Source organism: Aedes aegypti, chromosome 3, assembly GCF_002204515.2.
Source record: "Aedes aegypti strain LVP_AGWG chromosome 3, AaegL5.0 Primary Assembly, whole genome shotgun sequence".
NCBI lineage: Eukaryota > Metazoa > Arthropoda > Insecta > Diptera > Culicidae > Aedes > Aedes aegypti.
Window position 1 is genome coordinate 309,820,287 of NC_035109.1, and position 18,388 is coordinate 309,838,674.

Below are 18,388 nucleotides of genomic sequence, written 5' to 3' on the forward strand. Positions count from 1 at the left end.
CTCAATCCCGTTTAAAGATACCTTTTAGCTAACGAAAATATATTGTAATAAATAGGTAAATAGGAAGCACATTCGTAAATCCGCTGTGGGTGAGCCAAAAACGCCACCATGAGCTTCATGGAATGTAAAAAATGAACACGTTAGCACTGCTTTTTCTCAGTCGATGATAATGATTGTTTTCAAATCGTTCTGAATAGTCAGTGAAATACGATAAAACAATCATCACTCGGAAAGTAAAAGCAATGCTAACTTGTTCAATTCATTCATCCGACGGTACATGTGTCATGTACGATTTAACTATCATCAGGTTGGGATGGATTGTTCGATCTTTGGGCATTTTTTGGAATTTATTTCCTCAAGCAACATGTAAGCTGTTAATGATTAATGATTTCATAGACTTATTATGTTTGATTCCCGTTGACTAGGGCTTGGAAAAATAATGCCAATATGTGTTTTTTATAGCATGCATATTCAGAAAACCGTGTTTTCTGGGTACTGTGGAGAACAAATCTCGATCAAACAATGTTTAAACTTAATTTAATCTTATTGGCGTGTTCAACAAACTTTAACAGAATAGAATTAGCCTTCAATAGGTGGTAATAGCAAGTGATTTTAATTTAGTATTATTGAGTTATGATTTTTTAAACCTTAAAATAAGCCTAAAAACACATTTTCAACTTGAAGCATAGTGGAATCTCTATTAAATGAGCTGAAAATTTGACCAGACATTGTTCTTAGCATGAGAATTCAGAATACTGATTGACCGGAAGATTTGCAGACATTTCTTCAAATATGAACAGGTCTACTGAATATACTAAATTTTCAACCCAAATATCTAGGATTGTGATTGCTTAATCATGAAAATGACGTCTTCAACTAAGTTGTTTATTCTGTCCAAGACTGATGCATGTTTACCATGTAATAAACCGTGTGATTGAAAACGGTGCTCTTCAGCATGAAAATCCCATCAGAATATACTTCAGAATTTCATGGACAGTCAAATTTCCAGTCGATACTCAAAAGATCATCGACTCATGGAACAGATATTCTTTAGAAAGCTGATAAAAGGGAGCATTATAGTAGTTATGATTTTTTTGTTTTAAGTATGGTTTCATGAGTCGATATCGAACTATGGAACATCGACTAATACAGGTTTGAATATATTTAAAAATATGACGATCAAAATCATTGCAGCCTGCAGTTGGTCGCATATATACGAATCGGTAGTTAAAAAAATGATCGATGGACACCTATGAGAGTGTGACGCCTTTTTGTCTGTGCTGAAATCAAAGAACTGTCAATGGTGGTTACAATTGAGCAATAGGCCTTTTCACGAGACGTCTCAAATCAGCTGATTCGGAAGGTCTTTGACAGTTCTTCTATACAAATGCCGAACGTGTCAGTGGTTCTAAAAGGTAAACAATAATACAAAATAACGAAAATATCAAATAATTATGAAGGCGTAATCGGTTTTCTAGAAAACATTTATTCTGTGAATTCAACTGAATTTGCTGATAAAATTGTCAATAGCATACTGCAGTAGCACGTGATATTTTTCTGCTATCAAACAGTATATTTCAAGCACATTGATTGGTTTAAATAATGCGAATAATAGCCTTAAAACTGGTGCTAGACTTAGTACACGATGCTTTTCATTTTTACTTCCATTTGAAAAAAAAAATGAAAAGGTCTATCAAATATCTAATGAGCCTTTGTACGTGCCATAAATTCTTTTGTTCTCATGACTTTTACTGTGCGCGCTGTTTTCGAGTTGCCCGTGAGAGAGAGCGAGACAGCTCCAACACACGGCGCACTGTACAAGTTAAAAGAACAAAAGAATTTATGGCACGTACAGAGGCTACAGAGGCTCATGGGCGGCAGAAAGCTGTTACACAAAAACAAAGATGGATGTGTTAGTGCAAAGTGATGTGAGAAACTCGGTCTCTCATGGCGACTCACGGGATGGCACGCACACTACAACATTGTTCGAATCACCTCAAATGTGATAAATATTGCCTGTGTTGTTTACAAATCAATTCAAAGTGCTCTTTGTGCTAGTATAACCATATTATGATTATACTAGCACAAAGAGCACTTTGAATTTATTTGTAAACAACCAGTAAGTAAAATTATCGGTCAAGGCGATAATCATTAGCCTATCTCTCAAGCTGATATTCCGGAGGAAAAAGACGTGCCATAATATCAAACCCGACCAGTACTGCGAGAGTGTGCTTTCACGAGATGTGCAGCAACAAATTTAGATTATTACCAGCAACGAGAAGTTTGCGTCCTACTTTTCTACTAAATATAAAAATAATATTATTCAATTTAAATCTAGAATTTGAAGTAGAATGAACCCTATATGTTTAATTTTATTTTGTGCTTATCTATTAATTTACTGGTAGCGAAATGTTTTAACATTTGACAAAACGTGTATTGATGAGCCCAAATGATCAGTATCATAAGATGTTCAGAAAATTAAATGCTCACTGGCGCAGGGTTACTCAAAATATAATTGCCAATAACATGTGAGCACTTTCTTTACCTATTTAATTTGATAAAGACGTCAAGTTTTAAAATAATCGGGAACTTGAGATTCTGTATTTGAAAAAAAAAAAATAAACCAGGAGCTCTTTCTCTAGCCTGATGGAAGTATTTGAAATCTAACGGCCCATTGCATTTTGAATTGAATGTGTAAGAATTTTGAGTAGGTATATTTTACACTTAACACGTTGGTCCATGATATACAGAACAACTTCATCAATGACACCATCTTTGTAATCTAATTTTATTTTCCTAACCAGGATCCTGAAATAATTCAATTCGAAAATTTCGTTTTGTGGAAGAATTCTGAATCAAACTGCATATCACATGTTTAGTCCTTGACCTAGTAAACATCTTTGCTGAAAACACCATCTTGCTAAAATATCATTATCTTAAGATATTCGCGATCAAAATACAGCATGATCACTAGTGCCATATGGTGGTAGAATTTCAAGTTGGGTGGCATATTACATACTAGACCTTGACCTATTCAACACTTTTGTCGAAGACGTCATCTTTATAGGTAGCCTGGATCCTGAGATATCTGTGTTCGCAAAATATCATGCTCACTAGCGCCATCTATTGAAAGAATTCCGAATCAAGAAGATGATCACATGGTAGCCCTTGAACTACTGAACAACTTGGCTGAAAACACCATCTTTCTAAAAAATCGGGATCCTGAGATATTCGTGATTAAAATATTGCATGCTCACTAGCGCCATCTTGTGGCAGTTTTTCTTGTTAGGTAGCTTATCATATGTTAGTCCTTGACCTACTAAACAACTTTGTCGAAGACATCATCTTTCTAGGTAATCAGGATCTTGAGATATCGGTGTTTGAAAAATTAAATGCTCACTAGCACCATCTGGTGGCAGAATTTCGAAACAAGCAGCCTATCAAATGTTAGCCCTTGGCCTACTGAACAACTTTGCCGAAGACACCATCTTGCTAAAAAATCTAGATCCTGAGATATTTGTGTACGACATGTTGCATTGCGAAATGTCCACTACATCGGTTCCCCCGGGGCACAATCCGATGGCCACAGGAAGATGAGGATGTTTCCAATGTGTTTTCTGTCCACTGACCAATTGGTACCGTTGGACTGAAGAAATTTGTCGAAGACATCCATATTCTATCTTGCCTAGCTTTGGATGTACAATCAAAATTGCTCCGCGTGTACTCAGTACACGATGCGACCGCTCGTGTGACGGGCCTGGTAAAAAAAAGTTACACGAGCGGTCGCACTGGTGTACTGAGTACACGCTTAAAAACTTAGGTTAAAAACACGATGTTTTCGAATACTTTTCGTTGATTTTTTCGAAAAATTTCTTCTCTACAAGCAAGAAGAAGAGTAGATCTTGGAATAGGACCAACACCCGGATCAATTTGAAGGGATTTTCAACGTGTTTTTCGACTTTTCGCAAAGTGCGTGTACTCAGTACACTAGGGCGACCGACGGTGGGTTAAGTAACTCAAGGGCTATCTTTATTCGAGCTAGTTGATTCAAAATTTTGTCACCTGAGCACGAAGCTATTGTTTTGCAGATATCTCAGGAGCTTCACCACTTAGAAAGATGACGTCTTTGGAAAAGTTGTTCAGTAGCTCAAGGACTGTCATTCTTCAAATTAATCAAAGAACACCGAAATGTTAACAAAGTGTGACTCATTTTGCCCCTGGGTTTTGAAAAAAGTTTTAGACATACGTTATGCAAACTGCGCGTCAAAAGGAGGGCATCAAACTTTATGGATTTTTATTCTCCTATTATAATACGGTCAACTCTCCCTGACTCGATATTCGGTATCTCGACATCGAGTTAGAGAACCATATTGAAAGTTGGTTTTCATGGCTACCTCGGTGGTCCCTTGGATTGCATTTGCACTGGTTTTGTGTTCTGTAACTCGATACCTCCCTAACTCGATGGTCCCTTAAATATCGAATTAGGAAGAGTTGACTGTAGCTTATTAGGGTAGCAGTCCCGATTTTGGTCATAATTGTAATCATAAGGGAATAAACACTGTTTTACAAAGCAAATCAGCTGGAATCATTTTGTATTTAGTAAACATCATTCACATAATGGAGCTAGAGTAGATGTACCGATAGGGGAGGTATTAAGTTCATTCAATTTCAGCTGACTGCTTAACATTCAATGAGGACATTTAATGCACCCATTAATAACATCATCACAAAAAAACCTAGGGTATGTCAGTAAAAATAACGATTCTCTCATCTATTGGTACACTGTTTCTTTAGTTAACCCTCTAATACCCAACCCCGCCTTTAGACGGGGTACACTTTGGAATTTTGTGTATTTTTTCGTAGCTCGGAAATCAAAATGATTTTATTTTTGGCTTAAACCTTGACTCATAACACGCATATGAGAAAAGTTTTTTATGACTTTTGAAACTTTTTTGTATTTTTGAAAATTGCTTGAAAAATTGTATTCTTATATAACCTACAAATGCCTGGGGTTTATTTAACGTGTAATATAAAAAATCGTACATTTAATATTTTTCTACTATTAACCTATATTAGAAGAAGGGCTTGGTGGTATTAAAATAATTCCAAACCTGTGTTTCCGTTAATTACACGGAAAATAAAAATATTTTCAGAAAAATATTTGAAATTTATCATTTTCAAAAGTACTGTGAAAACTTTAATTTTTATTGTTGCCAAAAATCATTAACTAGAAGAGGCTTCAAGAAAAAAATAAAAAGGATAGGGATGTTCAAAAATAAAAATTATAAAAATCAAAAACCAAAATTCATAGATTTGCGAATAAAAATAAATCATTGCCCAAAACGTGTTTAGAACGATTTTAGATAACTAAAAATGATATTTAGATCGAAAATAAAAATTTGGGTATTAGAGGGTTAAGGTTATTTTATTCAATTTGTACTCCAACAGTTGGTTTTTTAAGGAATCCTCCATTTTAGAAACACCCTGCAACTATTGGTACTAGTGAGAAAACTTGAAGCACTTTTGGAGGTAGGAATCTGCTGTATTGACCTTATGACTCTTAGTAATGATTACTAAAACATCCAAATACAAGGGAATTAAAGTTTCATTGTCATTCGATGGGAAAACTAGGTCGAACGTTGATATTATATTTGATGATCTATTTGCAAGTGAAGGCTCAATGTACAATGTGGCATATGCTTTTCCTTTCAACTCAAACAAGTGGATGTGTGCTCTACTCGTTGAAACAGGTGATCATAATTTACACATAATGATTCGTGATAATGCAATAGATGATCGGTGATTTTGGAAAATAATCTATTTACAAACGTGTTCGAAACATTCCATTCATACCTTTTTCATGGAGCAACCATCCTCGGTGGAAGTATTATTCGACTTTGAAGCATTCGAAAGAAAAGCTTTGTGCAAACATACTTCGAAAGGATCGAAATACTAAAAAAAAACTAGGGCAACTCTTTAAGCAAATCAGTCTAACACGCAAACAGATCAACGCAAGAAGGAATCTTTAGGAAAACGTTAAGAACAGTCGAAAAAGTTTAATTTCGCTGCCTTCTCGTACCGCATGCACTTACCTCGCTCTTCCGCTTTGGAGTCGTTGTTGGTTTTTTCCTTGGCTTGTCTTATCCGTGCAGGAACCAGCGGTTCCTGCATCGAGGACAGTGTTGGCACTCCTTTACTCCGATGCACCACGAAGCCTTAAAAGGAGATGGGGAAATTTGTCAGAGAAAGGAAACTTATTGGTATTTGAAAATGGATTCTCACCTTCATCCTGATCCTGATGGTACGGCTGATGAGACTGCTGAGGATGCTGTGAATACTGTGGTTGCTGTTGATCGTGCATATCCCGAGTGGAGACATGCTTCCGTAGGGTACTCGCAGAAGGTGAACGGGTCACTGTAAGAGGTAAATTGAAGGAGGGAAGAAAATAAATCATTGTCGGATTAGTTGTTGTAACCAAATCAAACTTAACTACTAAAATACCCAATTTTATTAAATCGACAAAAGAAAATAATGGGAACTAAAAAGAACTAAAACAAAACTCAGACTGGCGGTTTCATAAGACCACCAGAACGTAGAAGACTCAAGCACACAGCACAAGACATCCAGCAATACACACGCCAAAAGCGAAATGATTTACAGTCAAGCAAAGCGGGGGCAGATAGCCACCTCTCTCCCGAAATAAGCACAAAAAAGACAATATGAAAAGCATGCAATCCAAGTAAAAGCCCGCAAAGCTTTCTCCCCTGGCCGGCCGGCTCACATCTGTTTCATTTTTTTTCTTCGGAGAGAAGGGTTTTGTAGTCTCGGAAATGTGAGGGAACATGCAATGGCATTTTACAACTTGCCACCTCTACGGGAGGCCATGGAGCTTGTCGACTTCTCTCTCCACCTTGTGCGATGGAAAACAACTGATTATAATGGGCAACTTAATTTGAAAACAACTGGAGAACCTACACTTTAATGGCAGTGATTGGCATGGTTAGTTGGAATTTGGCGAAAATGTAAGATTTGGATTTCCCCCTCTATGGTTGTAACTTTCGGCAGTTGTCTGCCGAGCAATCTAGGTTTGTTCATATCTGTTTTCATGCAGATCAGTGAACAAGATACTAAATTTGAAAACATTGGAAAGGTATTGGATTTGAATATTATTTAAATTATTAATTAAAATCTGTCTTCACAAAAAGTGCTTCTTTCGTGTCAAAAAAGAAATGAGGGACATTCCTTCGAAACATTACGGTCCTTCCTTTCTTCTAAGTCTGAAAAATGGTTTCGAAATGAGCAACCATTTCGATGCGGTAGACAAATTTTCCAACGAGCAAAAATTTGAAGCAGTTTTTAGTCCAGGCTCTTAGATTCAAGTGAACAAGCAGAGGGCACCGCTAATCGTGGTCAGTATTTCCGAATCTGCTAAATTTAGGCCGGAGATCTTGAAGTCTTCAAATAATGAAAAAAAATAGACTGTCGCATTTTAACGAAACTCCTTATAGAACTACGCGAACTACTTCTGAAGCATGTTATAATAAATGAAGCATGATTCATAAATTTGTTTTTATGACAACAAAACTGAACGTTTGTTTAAGTCTCGAAAAGGTTGTCCAGTGAATATAAATCATACAAATAGATCAAAATTAAAACCGGGCCGTTTGATCAGAATAAAAATTTGAACCCAACCTGGCTTTCACGGCGAGGTTATCTTAAGTTAAACAAATGTGGTCTAAAAATATAAAAGCTTTGGAAGACGGGAACATTTCTAAAAGCATTACTAAGAGAAGCCTACAGATGTTTTCCAGAATCCTACTCAGTGCGGAACGTCTGTTTTGTGAAAGAAGATACCAATTTTTGGGATTGCCCTTCATGTGAACGAATTGTGGAGTCTAATACCAGACAGGTGAGCAAAACCATTTATCGTACCTACTTCGTTCAATTATCACTAGATTCTTCTTCTTTTGGCGTTATTCTTATGAACACTTTCATTGTTAGTTATTAACTGAGAACTGTTCTTGTACATTTTTTTGACCATATTTGCATGTGTATATCGTATGACAAGTACGAAAATACTTTATGGCCAGGGAAATCGAGAAAATTTCCTTTGTTAAAAGATCCTCGACCGGTGGGATTCGAACCCACGACCTTCAGCTTGGTCTTGCTGGATAGCTGCGTGTTTACCGCCACGGCTATCTGGACCTCCACTTGATTAACGATCATAAAAATCTTCAGGAGAATTCAATCATTCTCATCAACTAGTCAAAAATTAATTTGTTCCCACCAACGCTGAGGTAGGTGAAAAGATTTGTATCTGAACATATGCAACAAATGTTTTTTTTTTCAAAACCATAACTATGACTGAAGTCTAAATCGGGGTGAAATGTACGAGCGAAATAGTTATTGGTTTACAATTTGGTAATTTATTCAAAATAATGTTTTGAATAATTTATACTGTAATACTCTTTTTTCAATTGTTAAGAGAATGGGGTATTGAATTTGGAAAAGTTAATAACATAGATCGATATGCAAATAAATTATTAGTAAAACCTATGTAAAACCTAGATCCACACTCAAAAGAGATACAAACTTTTACAAAATAGATGTATTGAAATAAAGTCCTACAAATGTTTTTTACGCAGCAATCGAAAGATTTCAATCCTGTGGGGCTACGAACTTAGTTTTAATTTTGGATATATTACATCTCATTACCACTTTTAAACTTCTTATGAATGCCACTTGAGCGCTAATGTTGCATTTTATGTTAGTTCTTGAAAAGGATGAAAGAGGATGTACATACCTCTCACAATCGTAGGTTTACAGGTTTTGTAGGTTACAATTTTAAAATTTTTGTGAAGCAAATTTGCAATAATTATGAACATGGTCATCATGAATGAAAGAATGCAACAGGGTAGATTGTCAATTATTGCACACCACCCAATTATTGCACACTTGCTAATATACCGGTAATATTATATAGATGGCGTTGAATTAAAAACCTAATTCTAATGTTAAACACCGATTCATACTGCATTACAGCTACCAGCAGATGGTTTCCCATGAATAAGTTCAATATGATGTATTTAACCCTTCAGTCGTCGCGCGGTTTGGCACCGTCAGAACCACCACGCTGATGCTGTGTACGATAAGCGAGGTTTTTTCACCACTGTTGTACAAAATACAACAGCGCGACGACTGAAGTGTTAAAGTGAAATTAAACTATCGTATGCAGCGCGGTTCAAGTATCACTCAAATTGTTACGTCATGAGCTTAGCTAGCTAATAAGAATAGCTAATATAGAATTCAAATCTAAATGAATTTCATTGCTTTTTCCACCAAACTAGATTAGGATAATGAGAGGTAAACTTTCTTGAAAATTTTAGTTTTTCATTGGAAATATTAAAGCGTTTAATGATTGAAGAGGTTGGTGGTCCAATGGCTACCGCTTCTGCTTCATAAGCAAGAGGTCATGGGTTCAATCACTGACCCGTCCCTTTCCTCGTACTTTATAGTTGTATCTTTCACTTGCTTCTATCTACCACTTTTAATATACCACAGTTGATCTATCACAGTTCATAGCATTTGCTAGAACCCAAGACGGATAGAAATAAACCGTTTCCCTACATGCTGTGAATTAGACTATTGAAATGCATACATTTTGCGTTATGAAAGGTGGAACGGTTATTGCAATATGAACACTCATGTATCGTTTTAGCATCAGATTCCAGGTCGCCGCGAAAACATTTTTTGTTTTCAAATTTTGATTTCATAAGGCAAAGCTATGAATTTCATTTGGCGAATTTTCATAAGTGGTTCCTATGTATTTCGATAGTCCATTTGCCTGAGTGTACGCTTCCATGCTTTCATCATTTTAGCACGCCTTTCCATACGCCTGATACATAGGCAGTCTGCCAACCAAACCAGCAAGCCTTTCTGCCATAAAAATTACCACCCCTTCTCCCTTCTCGCATGAAGTGGCGTAGACGCAGTGGTATATACGGTCTACCATGGGAGCCTCAAGATATTAAAGCGTTCAATGATTGGTTCACCGCCAGCAACTGCAGCCTAATTTATCACAATGGAGTAAAGCGTTAAAATTATAACGCTTATTCACTTCGAAGAAGAGTGCCACCAAGTTTTCCAGTATTTTAAAAATTTGAAATTGAATAATTGAATATTGAAAATTGAATAATTTCAAATCATTCTAGAAATCAAATAAATTTAAATGAATAGAGTCCGAAAGCTGTTACAATTTTTTTGTTACAATAAATGTTAATTATTGAATGTTGGTCCATATGCGTTAAATCACTAAATGATGTGTAAAAGCCCTAAGCCAAATTGACTGGAACCTTACAAAGGTATAAAAATGGAATGCTCCAAGAAAGTATGGTTTGCGCCATGGTCAAATTGCCCGAAAGAAGGAAAAATTAGAACTTGATTAACGTTCATTTACTCCATGCAAAACCACCTTCTTCAAAAAATATACCAGTTCAAAATCATCATCAGACATCTATTAAGGTAATTATGAAACGAAGCCAAACTTGGAATTTTCAAGTACACAAGACTGGAGAATCTGACAACAGTTCGCGTTGAAAACCAATCAAATTGCTTGCTTGCTGGTGGTTACCAATGGGATAGATTTTCAACGCGGAGCGTTGTTTGGTTCTCAAGTCTTGTGCTCTTGAAAATTTGAGGTGTGGCTTCGTTCTATAATCACCTTAACTAGAAAACATTGTATGCCTGTAATGCTAACGAGGTATTCAGCATCCTTGGAAAAAAAATGTTATTCGATACCGACCTGGTCAAATTCGCTCTGATGCCTAGCCCAGATTTGACCCCAAATATATAGCACAAAATAAATTTATCACTCCTTATACATTTTTTATTAGAGGTTGAAATCTGTCAATGGTGCAAAAATATCGTCTATACGACTTTTTATTCTCAGGTTATCTACAATTAATATCGGCTCGGCACCCTACTATCAATATTGATGTACGCACATTGAAATTGTGCTTTTATGTACTTTCATGACTATCAAACAAAAACAATTGAGTTCTTGTGAAAATTTCTTATCTGGAATGATTAATAAGCATTAGTTCGTTTTACACGATGTTGAAGAAATGCCCTAATTTCAAACTTCTGCAAATATATGCACAGAGCAGAACATTTGTTCATTTTTTAGTCTATTTTACTCAGAATTAAGTACATCGATTATTCTTTTAATCCAATATCACTCTCTTCTCTACGAATATGGCATCTACCAAATAGGGTAGTTTAATTCAATTAGCCAAATTTGGGAATATGCAAGTTTATTCATGCTTGTGTTGAATGCACTCAATTTTGCGTAGAATCAATCCAAATTTGAGTAGTTTTTTTTTTCTAATAGAATCTAAGGTTTACTACTTAATGATAACCTCGTAAATTTAGCCAAAATTGGATTCTTGTCTACAGAATTGTCCGAAACACTTAAAATAGAATCGAACCGCGTCTCCGTGTCCTAAAATTGATATTATGCTTGTGTCACTCCGTCAGGTTAACTCTAAAGTTCTGATCTGTAATTGTGTAGCGTTTATGATAGTGATAATAGCATATAAATAACAAAATATTTAGAATATGTGAATTTCACAGTTATGAAAGATATATGCACTTCTTGTTTATCTTAAAGAGGAAGTGGTGGTAAAATCTCGTTTTTAGTGAGAAAACGACGAATTTGTATAGGGTAAAAGGACCGGTTTTGGCCAGCCTAAGAGAACCTGTCAATAAAAATTAAATGAGAAGCCGTATTTATACTACAAATATGTCAAATGCAAGCTTTCAATCCATATTATATGCGTAAAATATCAAAACTGAGCTGAAACCATTTTTTCGCTTTGAAAATCCCATTGGTCAATATAGGCCAACGGAACCAGTTTCGGCCAGAGATGTAACTTCGGTTCCTGAATTGGATAATCGCATTGATTTCTCAAGAGAGTGGCCAAATTAGGAGAGCCCTGGCCAATTAAGGTGTATGGGAGTTAAAATTATAAGGAAAATGAATTGTTTTTCTTATGTTTTGAATCAATTCAGACGAGTAAATAAATGTAGCTCTATCATGTGAATGTTACCTACTGAACACAAAAGGTTTCATGCTGATTGGCTATGTAAAACGGTGTATAATCCCCTACGGCTACAATTGGCATATGGCCAAAACCGGTGCTTCTACCCTAGTATTATCACGCAATACAAAAATTCTCGCGTTCAGTATCATGAGAGCGTAGCTACTTTGATCGATTTTTCTTCACATATTTTCTCTTTTGCAAATTACTTGACCTGGCGGCTGTTTTTGTCAAACAAAAATAGTTGTAGTATATGAAGTAGTCATCGTCCTTCGTCATGCAAAATCGTAAAATAACACGAAAACCGACTAAAATTCGTGTGCTAAGTCAAAGAGAAGATCGACGAAGAGAATCTATCACTACAGTTACGCCCATATTATACTCAACGTGGGATATAGCGTAGCATAGCATAGCATAGACTGATTATTATACCATGCCCACACAGTTACGGATCACCCACAGTGACGGATCACTTTGGCGTTCAACATCGGATAACTCGCCCAAAACATAAACGTTGACGTAAAACATATTTTTCCCATGTTATACTATTTGTCTTCTACCATTTGTAATGTTAAGCACAACATTCAACCGCAAAATAACGGTGTATTTGACAAATGTTTAGTTGGTACCGTACAGCTATCATAATATGGTCGTTTTCTGTAAGAAGTGCCGTCAGCATTCATAAGCTCCCACAGGTGCTAAAATTCAAATGTTATAGAATAAAACATGCTCGTTCGCTTCGATTTAGTATGAATTCATCTTCGGAAAACATTTTTCTTGATTGTTGATTCTAAATACCGAATATTAGCACTTCTAACTAGTGATCCATAATATGGATCAGGAAATGATTGTTTACCACGATTATGGATCACTTCCAAAGAATGTAGATTTCTGCCATTTTAAGCATTGGATTCGACATTTCCAGAAAATAGCACAAAGGATAAAACTAATAAAACATCAAGGTTTGTAAATTTCATTTTTTAGCAGACACAAAATGGGTGGAAAACTTGGTGTGGAGCAAAAACAGTCCATGTCTCAGTTACTACAACGCAGAATCACAAAAAAATGGCATTCTACCCTTGTTTCCAACTCTAACACTGCTATTTTTTGCAGTAATATGTGACGCATTGTTAACTTTCGCCAAATCATGCCATATAGATGTATTGAGTTTAAAATCTCTTGATTTTGCGCACTGATCCGTAATATATCACAATTTGATCCATAATATGAAAATTGATCCATAATATGGTTTTCAGAAACCGATACAATTTTTAATTTTTATGCAATCCTATGTAAATATTACACTCAAAACAGTTTACTAACCGAAGTTCCAATTTGAAACGATTCAATTCGTGCTTTTAAATTACAATTTTACGTTTTCCATGTCGTTTTATTGAATTTTATAGGTTGGACTCCACACTATTTGATCCATAACTGTGGGGTCATGGTACTTAACGCGGGATATGGTTATTTCAAGACCAACAATTGAAAAGGCCTCATGTCCAAAATGTAAACAAATCGGTTTTATGCTGATTTCAGTGTATAAGAGCCTATTATTACTAAAACATACAATAGTCATTTAAAACTATGCATAAAAGTTGAAAAATAACATTTTTCTAAAAGGCCCCATCTCATTTTCCGCTAACCAGGATATTCATCGCAAATGCGGCCTTTTCTCAAAAAGGCCTCATTTCTATATCTGACGGAAACCGAGTTGAGGCCTGTTAAACAAACATCAAAATTGCAATGTAGATTGCGAAAAACGTTCCAAATTCACTAAGTAGATGCAGGTTATACTACGGAGCGACTGCTCCTTGTATTATTTTATACAGTGGTTGTCTAAACGGCGAACATTATCGGGTTCCTGTAGACTGATGTATTTTGTATCATACTACCCAATAATACCTGTGTCAGCCTGTCTGTATTTCACAAATTATCAACAAAAACACGATTTGGTTTCAATTGCATGAAAAATAACGTTCAATTGCAATATTATTTCAATTGAACCAATATTTCCATACATTTTCTCAACGACAAACTCGCGTAGCACATACATAATGTTCATGGATGACGAAGGGTTCAATCAATCACATATTTAATCGACCGCACGAATCTTCTCTTGCTGTAGGGATCTACATGTACTTTCTTCACCACTTAACACTCTTTTACACTTCAAATTTCTTATTTCATCATCAATTTTGAATGATTTTCAAAAGGCCACATCAGAAGATGATGAAAAAACAAGCCACAACTAGAAGGCCTCAACACATTTTAGAGTAAACAATGGCGTCAACTCACAGGCCTCATCAGCGTCGGCCGGCGTTTATGGGCACAAATGAAAAGGGCTGCACAGGTTTTGGTGAAATAAAAGCCTCCATGTCCTCAGCCTTTTGAATTGTTAGTCTTGATTTTCTAAAGCCGCGACACGAATTCAGGCAAACATAGCTAAATTTTCACATATTTTTCCCTTCAACATGATGACAAAGCTTATTTTACCTGCATTATGCGGGTAAAGTTAACGTTTGATGATGGTCAAATAAACATCTAACAAAAACAATTATTATTACTTCATCGATTAATCGAAAATGTATCTATGGGTAATTTTAATTCAATAAAACAATGTAGTAGGGTAGGTGAACCAGTTGTGAATATAACGGTTCCCTATTTCGCCATACGTGATAATTAAAGTATTTACACATTTTTAGATATTTTGTGTGTTTAAGCAGTAAGTGGTGTAGCAGGTGTGTTTTGCAAATTTGTGTGACTTCTGAAATTGAACAACTTTGTTGAACAGACCAAAAAACTTTTGTCTTGAAACAACCCTCTGAAACTCTATGTAAAATGACTGCAATGTAATAATTCCCTTACAGACAAAACTTCAAGTTATTTATAGTTCGTTATGCAAATTTCAGCCAATCCGAACTACCAGAAGCTGAGATACAGAACCCCAAACTTGGGCATTTTGTATGGAAAAACAGATTGTATTTTAAAGCCTCTTTAATAAATAAAAAAAATATATATAAGGAAAATGAATTACAATTCTTGTGTTTTGATTCACTTCGCACAAAAAGACGAATGTAGTTGTATCATGTGAATGTGACCTACTAAACATGAAAGGTTTCATGCTAATTGGCTATGTAAAACGGTATTGGTATTGGCTATGTGTAATCCACTATGGCTACGACTGACGTATGTCCAAATCCGGTACTTCTATCTTATAATTCTTAATCGTTTTTTTTTATTGCTATATTTTGTGATTACAGTCGAAGCTCGTTATAACTACAACTTTTATAACGACAAAAGCTCTCTATAGCGACATTTTTCGGTCCCTTGAAAAATATTTCAATGTTATAACTGTTCTCTATAACGACTGTCCCACGATATACACATTCAAAAATTATCCATCGACAAAGAAAGATTTAAGTCAGTAACAGTAAATTAGCTTACAAGAACACTAATCTGAGAAGAAGACTCTGAACAAATTGAGGCATAACTTCAAAAAGAAGAATAAGACACAGACTGTTTTTGTATGCATCAGGAAGTGTTAACTTGAGTGTATGTATACTTAACATCACTTAAATGTCATTTAAGCTTTTAAGCGTTTTTCTTTCGCATTTGAGGGCTCTCATTTGTTCCATGTCATGCTCTTTCTCCTCTCGGTACTTAAATTTCCTACGGTTCTGTCGTATAACATCACCGCACTTATTCTTGTTCTCTTTGTTGCCTCTCTTCTTTTTTTGCTCTTAACACTAGGGCGGTTCAAAATTCAAAAAACTTTGAAAATTCAATTTCCCGTATCTTTCTTCCATCCTAACGATAAAAATAAAGTTTTTTTTTTAATTTTCAGCTTTTTAGAAGGTAATTTAAAGGTGGGCGAAAAACGATGTTAATTTATGTGGAAATTACTACAAAGAATTGGACCTTCTTTAGCCGAGTGGTTAGAGTCTGCGGCTACCAAGCAAAGCCATGCTGAAGGTGTCTGGGTTCGATTCCCGGTCGGTCCAGGATCTTTTCGTAATAGAAATTTCCTTGACTTCTCTGGGTATAGAGTATTATCGTACCTGCCGCACGATATACGAATGCGAAAATGGCAACTTTGGCAAAGAAAGCTCTCAGTTAATAACTGTGGAAGCGCTCATAAGAGCACTAAGCTGAGAAGCAGGCTCTGTCCCAGTGGGGACGTAATGCCATGAAGAACTACAAAGAAATCATGAAAAATGTTTCAAACACGTTAGTACTGTAATACTTACATTATCATCTCTTTGGGCTGATTTCTTCACCTTCGCATAAGCCGTAAACCACGTTTATCCATACGATTAAACCAGGTTTAGGGCCTGAGCGGTGGTGAAGAAACCGCTTATTAGTGAACATAATTATTGAAACCATAATAAAGAAAATTACTGGAGAATTTTTTTGAGCTAATTTTGTTTAGGATTTTTGCAGAATTTTGCCGTACTTTTATTCCACATGTAGCTAATTAATAGCATACAAAAATTCAGCAAATCTCCCATCCGTAAGATTGGAATTATCTCTTTAGCAACATCCTTTATTATGGTTTGAAGCAGTGGCGCGGGAAGTGGGTAGGCCAGGTAGGACATGTACTACGCACAAAAAAGCCTGGGTAGGACAGTCAAACCATTGTCCTACCCACGATTCAACAAAAACAAGATCAGGAAAAAACTTGAAAAATAAATTAAACTGTTTATCATCTATTCAATATACATACAAACTCAATCAACGACTTGTTCTCATGGAGAATTGAAGACACGATAAGAGTTTTCATGGATTCTCATGCCTAGTGAAGCGTGACATGGTTTGTGCATGGCTCCCGAAAAATCCAGGCTCGTGCGAAGAACGATTCAAAATACCTATACTGCAAGGCTTGGGAAACTAACTGTAAGAATAGCTACAAGAAACTTCTTTAATTGTTAGGAAAACTAATGGAGCAATCTTCTATGGTATTTCTGAATCTATCAATGAATGGTTTCTTGAAAATATCAACGATCAGGCCTGTATATGTTCCGTGAGCTTTGCTGAATATAATTCATGAGAAGTTCTTAAAACATCAACAGAGAATGATCAGAAGTTTTTTCTTTTTTATTTATTAGTGAGGCTTTCAGCCACAGGCTGGTTCGCTTCCAAGATCAGAAAATTTCTGACTATTCTTTGGAAGTTGCTATACATTAATCTAAGACCAGTCGCATCGTGCTATACAAAGCACGAGTGTGGTGGTGCCAGCGATTTCTGAACGTGCGGTTACTCTTGACATAATCTATCAAAACATTGCAACAACCTCTTGACGATTTTTAGTCAACAAGTTCTTGGCTGATTCCGAATTGCCATAGAAATATCTCGAAGTAGTTGTTAAATAGTTCTCAAAAAATGATATTTTCGGGTCTTTATTTTAATGCAAGTCTCTTAAAATACTCTACTTTAATGGATGTTTTCTAAAGCCTCTGTTTTAACCAAAATGATCTCTAAGGTTTCTTTTTTAATATTTTGCTTGCATTGAATCCTAATGCAAAATTGTACAGCCTCCAGAGAAAGCTTTAAAAACTATATCTCAAATCCAGAAATCAATAGTGATTTTATTTAGATTACTTTCAGGGTCTCCTAGAAAGATCTCTAGATTCTAGAAGGATTTTTTCCAGCAATTTTTCATAGTATGCTTAGGAGAATTTCTCCAGAACTTGCTTTAGGAAATCCCTGAGAACTCCAAATCTATTGCCTCCAGTAATTTCCTCAGGTATTAGGCTGATACAAATATTAAATTTCTTTTATGTCCGAGACCACTTGGAAGGTACGAGGGGGGGGGGGGATAAAAATAAATAAGGAACAAAAAAATAAAAATGAAAAAAAGTTATTTTTTCGAATTTTTATTTTTAATGATAGTTGTAAAACTGTTATTAATCGTCCTCTGGATCATTATTTTATTTGTTTTTTACTTTGTAAATTTAAAACTTACTGATGTCAAAAAAATGATGAATCTTTTTTTTCTCCCCTTCAAAATTTTCGGATTTTCGAAGGGGGGGGGGGGTGACATAAAAGAAAATTAATATTTGTATCAGCCTTATTATGTTTTTTTTTTTTTCCAAAACTATCCTAGAATTTCCTACAGACATTTTTTTTACTAACCCCTCAACCGAATTCTCCACTTGTTTTTGTAGGAGATCTTCTTAAGATTTGCACAGAATTTCTCCCGAGGGATTACACAAAGGTTCCAGAATTTTTGAAAAAATAGCTTAAGGGATTTCTCAAGAAACACTGCAAAAATTCCTCCGCTTGTTCAT

General features: G+C 35.6%; 1 protein-coding gene across 32 annotated transcripts in view; it reads right to left on the bottom strand.

The window, feature by feature from the left end:
- Positions 1–18,388, bottom strand: part of LOC5573475 (patronin) — a 345,347-nt gene that overhangs the window by 136,303 nt on the left and 190,656 nt on the right. For all 32 annotated transcript variants that reach the window (XM_021854707.1, XM_021854726.1, XM_021854719.1 and 29 more), the window contains 2 exons: positions 6,283–6,414; positions 6,093–6,215 (listed from right to left, as the gene is read on the bottom strand). In XM_021854707.1, the coding sequence (XP_021710399.1) occupies positions 6,093–6,215; positions 6,283–6,414 (255 nt within the window). The remainder of the gene's footprint in view (positions 1–6,092; positions 6,216–6,282; positions 6,415–18,388) is intronic.